The 6,549-nt window shown below is 36.3% G+C and overlaps 1 protein-coding gene across 1 annotated transcript; it reads left to right on the forward strand.

Moving 5' to 3' along the window:
- Nucleotides 1-5,211: 5,211 nt before the first annotated feature.
- On the forward strand, nucleotides 5,212-6,164 carry LOC144559304 (putative RING-H2 finger protein ATL49). The gene has a single exon (XM_078308317.1). The coding sequence runs from the start codon at nucleotides 5,357-5,359 to the stop codon at nucleotides 6,050-6,052; it is 696 nt and encodes a 231-aa protein (XP_078164443.1). The 5' UTR covers nucleotides 5,212-5,356; the 3' UTR covers nucleotides 6,053-6,164.
- Nucleotides 6,165-6,549: the final 385 nt, after the last annotated feature.

The following is a 6,549-nucleotide window of genomic DNA, read 5'->3' on the forward strand; positions in this document are numbered from 1 at the left end:
AGCTCGGCTTGGTCCAAAAATCGTGCCTCGAGCCGGGATTCTTATCACATATCCCGATAAGCAATAGTTTCATAAAGTTGTACGACTCTTCCCAACTCCCAAATTGACGGGCAACTGCAATCTCACGACCTCTCCAGAGTTTGTTGTACTTCGGGGTTATACTGCTAAACCTAACCCTCACACAGTGTGCCACACTCCGGATGCTCATAGTGGGGTTTTCCTTAATGCCGCTCTCGATGATATCTGCGATTATTGATGCCGTCAGTTGTGCATGGTCGGTCGTACTCAGACGTGCAAGTGTGAGGCGTGTCTTGCTCGGTTATCATCCATGTATCTCCTGCATTTGTTGCCTTTGCCTTCAGTTTGAAATGACAACCCGAAGTGCTGCATCTAATTTCCAGCCGGGATGTGTCACTTCTCTTCGTATATGTCTCCTTGTTCTTGTCAACATGGTACTCTCTGATCTTTTTGGTCAGTTGTTTTTTGTTAGGAAAGTATTGGCCTTTTGCGAGCTCACTCCTGTATTCAATCCGACGACCGTAGTAAGAAACGTATGCTTCTCGAAAAGCAGATGTGTCATTGAAGTTTACAAACGGGTGAGTCTTAGAACGGCCACTTAACGGCATATTCTCTCTATTTTGTCTCACAGTGGGCTGTGTGTATTCTTCTTCATCTTCTTCATCTCCTTCATCATTAATGTCCCAGTCTCCTTCCTCCCATTCATCCCCAGTTTGCAAATTTTCCTCCGGTACCTCGTTCATAAATTCAAATTCTGACTCGTTTGGATCTTCATGTACTGGTGCCGGTCTGGGGTCAGAACTTGGTTCAGGCCCAGGTAAGGATGAAGGACCTCCATGCATGGATATAGGTGAGATAAAAGGTGGAGATTGTACTCGTGGTGGGACAAAAGGTGGAGATTGAGGTGAATTACGGTATATTTCTGCTTCCGGTTCTGCTACTGGCATTGAGATAAAAGGAGTGTGTGGTTCATAATTTGGTTGATCATTTTCTGCAACCGAATTCTGGCCTGAACTCCCAGCCACTGACTCTCCGCGAATTCTGCATGCAAAAACTTCCAATAATGGGTCACCGGACTGCGCAATCTGCGCGATCAGGCCTCTCAATGCCCCGTCATCACCCAATGTGATTCTGACATACCTTCTTGCATGGACCATTCGGGCCTGAATCTGTAATTCCCAACGATTCCTATTGTAGCCGCTCACTTCATAAATAAGCGATTGCAACTGCTCAAATGAGAAATTTTCATCAACCCAATACGTATTTACTGGAGGTTTGGAGTAACGTGCCCCATTCTGGTCAAAAATGAATTTCCCTCCAAAATGTATTGAAATTCCAATAGGCATGGCCAATAAACTACATTCGGAGAAGGGAATATTTTGTAAGTTTACTGATTTCAAATGAACAGTAAATACGTATATGCACAGTGATGAATAGTAAATGAACAGTAAATACGTATATGAACAGTACAAAATGTATGTGCACAGTAAATGAACAGTGAATACGTACATGAACAGTAAATGAACAATAAATACAATACATGAACAGTATATACGTATGTGCACAGTAAATTAACAGTACATGAACAGTAAATACGTATATGAACAGTAAATACGTATGTGAACAGTACATACATACATCTATAGTAAATGAGTAGTAAATAACAATGCGTAAAAAAACCTGATTTAGCAGTTGAACAGTTCTCTTCCTCCTTCCTCTCTTTCTCCCTTTCTCTCTTTCAGAATAAAATCTGAGCTCTCTGCCTCTCTCTCTCTCTCTATTTATAATGAAAAAGCGCAAAAAAAAAAAAAAAAAAAGGTTCCGCCCGTGGAATTTATCCAAGGGGGGGAGTGGGGAATTCGGCCCGTGGAATTTATCCACGGGGGGAGGGGGGAATTCGGCCCGTGGAATTTTTCCACGGGCTGGGTATTTTTAAAATTCCGGCGAAAAGCTAGGTATTTTAATTAAAATAATAATATTTTTGGGTAAAAATAAAAAAAATCGGCATTATTACTTAGCAACTTCTTCCGAGCAAGTCGTGCTGATAACGAATTGTAAAATTAAAATAAAGTTGCAACAAAAGTAAAGTAAATAACAAGAGAGATAGAGAAAGCAATAACAGAATTTTATTCTCCACTATTGTATATAATATATGGAGATAGGCTAATATACAATCGATTGTTCTTAGCCGGGACATCCAAGTCGTTTTCTGATTTTTAAAGTCTAAATGATCGATCCAAACCATCAGATATGATCTCCATATTAAAATGTGCTAGGAGACCAAATTTTACATTTTTTGAAATTTTTTTTACTATTTATTAAGCCACTTTGAAAATCGCTAATCCAACGATAGCTTCTGATTTTACAGTTTGGTTAAGCCACCGTTGGATCAGCGATTTTCAAAGTGGCTTAATAAATAGTAAAAAAATTCCAAAAAATGTAAAATTTGGTCTCCTAACACATTTTAATATGAAGATCACATCTAACAGTTTGGATCGATCATTTGGACTTTAAAAATCAGAAAATGACTTAGTTGTACGGGAGGCTAGGAACAATCGATTGTATATTAGTCTATCTCATAATATATGTGTCAATTCTCTATTTACAAAATCTCTATTTATAGGCTAGAAAAAGATGTTACAATAATAAAGGAGAAAGTAAATGCCTATAGTAGTGGAGGTAGTGGGCAATGAAATGAGAGTTAATATTGGATGTTATAGATTGAACATCCACATAAATATATTTTATAACACAAACTTTTTTCAAAACTTTGTAAATAATTAAAATTTACTTATTGGCTCTCAAAGGTAATGAAGAGTTGAGAATAATATGGCATTAACATTTTGACATAATACCAAGAACTGCTCTCAAGTTCAGCTTGCAATTTAGAAAATGCCAAGGGGCGCACATCAATTTTCACCTCTAACTTCAAGAAACGTGGCTAATTCGCAGTTCTCAGGAGATCATGTACATGTTCACATGCACTTTTTGGTGACATGAAACCGATAACAAATTTGTGGGCTCTGAGGCAATATCAGTACAAAATAATTACTTGAGGTCAAATTATTCCGACCGACAAATCATGCATTTACTTCCAAGAGAAACCACAGAATGTTAGCTCTATTCTTATCCCGTGCCCATATGTACACTAATTCCATTGTAGTTTGTGCCTTTTCCTTGATGTACGTGTCTCACTCATTATTATTTATTTTCTTCTTCACTTTTGTAGGGCTCTTAAGTCATCATTTTCTTTTAAAGAAGACGTCACAGTTTGCAAAATTAGTATTTTCTGCTAGGTTTTTGATTGGAGAGGAAATGTTTTTCTTTTTATGAAAAATAAGGATCATGTCCTTATCTGTTTCATTGGTAAGAGGTTTCAACCTGTAACCTTGGGTTTACAAAAAAATATTCAACTTAGTTGAATATGTTAAACAGAATAAAAAAAGCCAAAAAAAATTGAGAGGAAATGTTTGTAACTGAGAAAAGTTTGAGTCAGATGGTCCGATGGATATCATAGCCATCTCATGTGCTTTAAGATTTGAGCACGCCATGTTCTAAAATTTGTGCGCACAGATTATAAAGCACATCAACGGCTTTGATGCCAATCGGGGTCAAATTTGTTTCCGATGAGCATCGGACTCAAACTGCACTTCGAACTGAGAAGATTTTAATCGAGGTCCATCATCATTTGTGCTATGTTTGCAATTAATTTAAAATAGTAGATATTACTTCCAAAAATTAAATAATTACAGCTACGAAATTCTTCTTAGACGTCTTCTTGCTATAAGCAAGGTTATTAAATTGTATTCACTTGTTTTCTTCACTGTTAACGAAATAATTATTGAAATCTCACAAAAAAAAAGAAGAAGAAAGAATTCTCTGGATTGAAGTTCAATCAGGACACATTCCTGAAACACATCTAACTTCTATGTTCACCAAGTTTGCAAACCATTTTTACATGGCCCAATACTTGAGTTTCAGAATGCTTTTTGGATTCTAGCCCAGAGCAGAAAACTAACAAACTATTTTTCACACATCGGTTTTATTATACAGTATATCCTTGTAATTATTTAAATTTGTCAACGAAATATAAATATAAAAAATGACCCTGTAAAATTTATATATTTTTTTATCATAAAAAGTGCAGTTGCTTGCTTCAACATATTTGAGGCAGATGCGAATTAGAAAGGCTCTCAGTGTGATAGGCTTTTTAAAAAAAAAATAAAGTATGATCCAATGGGCTTGTTTCAGAAATTAATTTTAGGCCTTACGGAAAACGAGCAACCTAATTCAAACATTTTTTTTTCTTTTTGCTCAGGAGAGCAAATAGCCTAGCTTGTGATAATGATATAATTTATTTGACTGTGATATTCTAAGCAGATTTTTTTTTCACGATTTTGTACCATAATATTTAATCACGCAAGCAGAAAAATTAAATTTCTTTTTTTGAAGGCCGGCGGCTTGCCGCCAGCGGTAATTTCAATACCATACACCGATTTCTCAAATCTTCGTTTTAAAAGTTAATTTAATCGAACATTTACAAATACCATAATCTCCGGTTTGAAAGGGAGCCCTTCATGTACATAACATAGAACTAGGATGTTATTAATTTTATCAAGTTTTTTTGTGAACTCAATTCTGAAATTTATCGGATTGACTTTAAACAATGAATTCGAACCATTGAAATCTATCTATTTTATGAGTGATATGTCTATATGGGAAAATTTAAAAATTTTGAATTTATTTTGTATAGAGTTAAGTGGTAAAAAAAATGAATACATTAAAGTTAATTTATAAACCTTCTAATTTTAACCGCTTGAATTTATACTAAATTAATTTGATAGTTTATTTTATTTTTTTGCAAGTAGACAGATTACTCGTAAGTAGATGATTTTTAATTATTTAGATTCATTATTTGAAATTAATTCTATAAATTTTACAGTTAAATTCACAATGAGATTTGATCAACCTAAGAACACCGTAATTCTACTCTACGTAATACATATAAAGACTTTTACCTAATAAAATTAAAGCAAAAAATGTACCGAGTTACTTTTACTTTAGATACATTTATTTGGATATCTGATACAAAAATATTTTGGAACTCAAGGAAAAAAAAGCAAACATTCCTATAATCGTCATAAGCTCCTTGTCTTTATACTGTCACATCCAAGTTTAAACTAATCAGTTTTGTCACAACTTGCCTTTATAATTTATACCTCCTCTCTGATTGTTTCAAAGAGTTTGACTTCAATTTGTTCCTTACGTTACACCCTGCCTAACCTCCCACTTCAATCTCCCTTTCTGACCACATGAATTAAACACCCCAAAAATCACCATGGAAATCCAATCAATCCTAATCCTTTTCTTACTAGTTGTCCTATGCATAGTAACTCTTATGACCGCTATCCTTCTTTGTTACCGTATCGACAGCCGAGTTGCTGCTACCTCCACCACCGGAACTGCTACAAGCAACATACACACCAATACCATTGGAAGCATGATATTGGCTGAGAGAGAAAAGGATGTAGAAGGTCTCCATCCTGCTGTAGTCGAAGCATTTCCTTTAATCCCATACAAATCTATCAAGAGACTGAAAAACGTAAAGTCCCGGCACGGGTGTGTGGTATGCTTGTCAGAGTTTGAGAACCAAGATATGCTCCGCATGTTACCAGGATGCTGTCACGTGTTTCATCCCGACTGTATTGGTGCATGGCTAGTTTCTAACATTACATGTCCAATATGCCGGTCGGACCTGTCAGACCCAATTGTGTTGACAAGTGATCATTGTCTGATCGGTGAGGAAAAGGAGCCGGTGGTGACTGAAATGAAGGAATTGGAGAATGACGAGCGATTGCTGAGGAGAGCATCAAGCATGACCGTGAGGTGGCCGGGCAGGAGCGGCAGGTGGGATGCACTTATCAAGACGTTGTCAGGTAGGTGGAGGAAAGAAGGGGAGAGTACAAGGATAATGCCTCTGGCTGTGGATTCGACCTGTGGTTCACCGGATGTGGAGATGGGTATCAGGGTATGACTAAGATATTAATTTCCTGTGTCGAGTGTTTAGAGTACAAAGAAAACATCAAATGTTGTAACATTTGTAGATAAACATTACAATTTGATTTTACAAGTTATTTTGAAAGCTACTTTTCCTGTGCTTCGTTTTCTTGATAAATTGTTGCTTCTAACCTAATTAAATTTGTAAAATTGCCCCCCAATCCAGCAGGCAGAGAAGATTCACTTTTCAGTTTCTATAATTGCAGCAATATTCGTTATCATCTATATCGCTAAATTGCAACAAACATGCATGTTGCACAGTACAAAGTTGTTATCCGGGAGCCAGCTCATTTGCGCTGAAAGTAAGCAAGGAAAGTAGGTTTGGTTTACAGGTGGAACCCACTCATTCCCTAAAAAAAATACATACACGATAATTATTTGTGAAGCAAATGAAATTATGAAGATGTGCATGTTTAATGCCGTCCCATACCCAAAGACTTTTTTTGGGTTAAGTATAACTATATATCTTGCTTT

The sequence above is a fragment of the Carex rostrata genome, chromosome 9, assembly GCF_964058835.1.
Source record: "Carex rostrata chromosome 9, lpCarRost1.2, whole genome shotgun sequence".
NCBI classification, from domain to species: domain Eukaryota; kingdom Viridiplantae; phylum Streptophyta; class Magnoliopsida; order Poales; family Cyperaceae; genus Carex; species Carex rostrata.

What these genes read in the sequence shown, in the direction of transcription:
- LOC144559304 (XM_078308317.1), top strand. Translation starts at nt 5,357, where the DNA reads ATGGAAATCCAATCAATCCTAATCCTTTTCTTACTAGTTGTCCTATGC.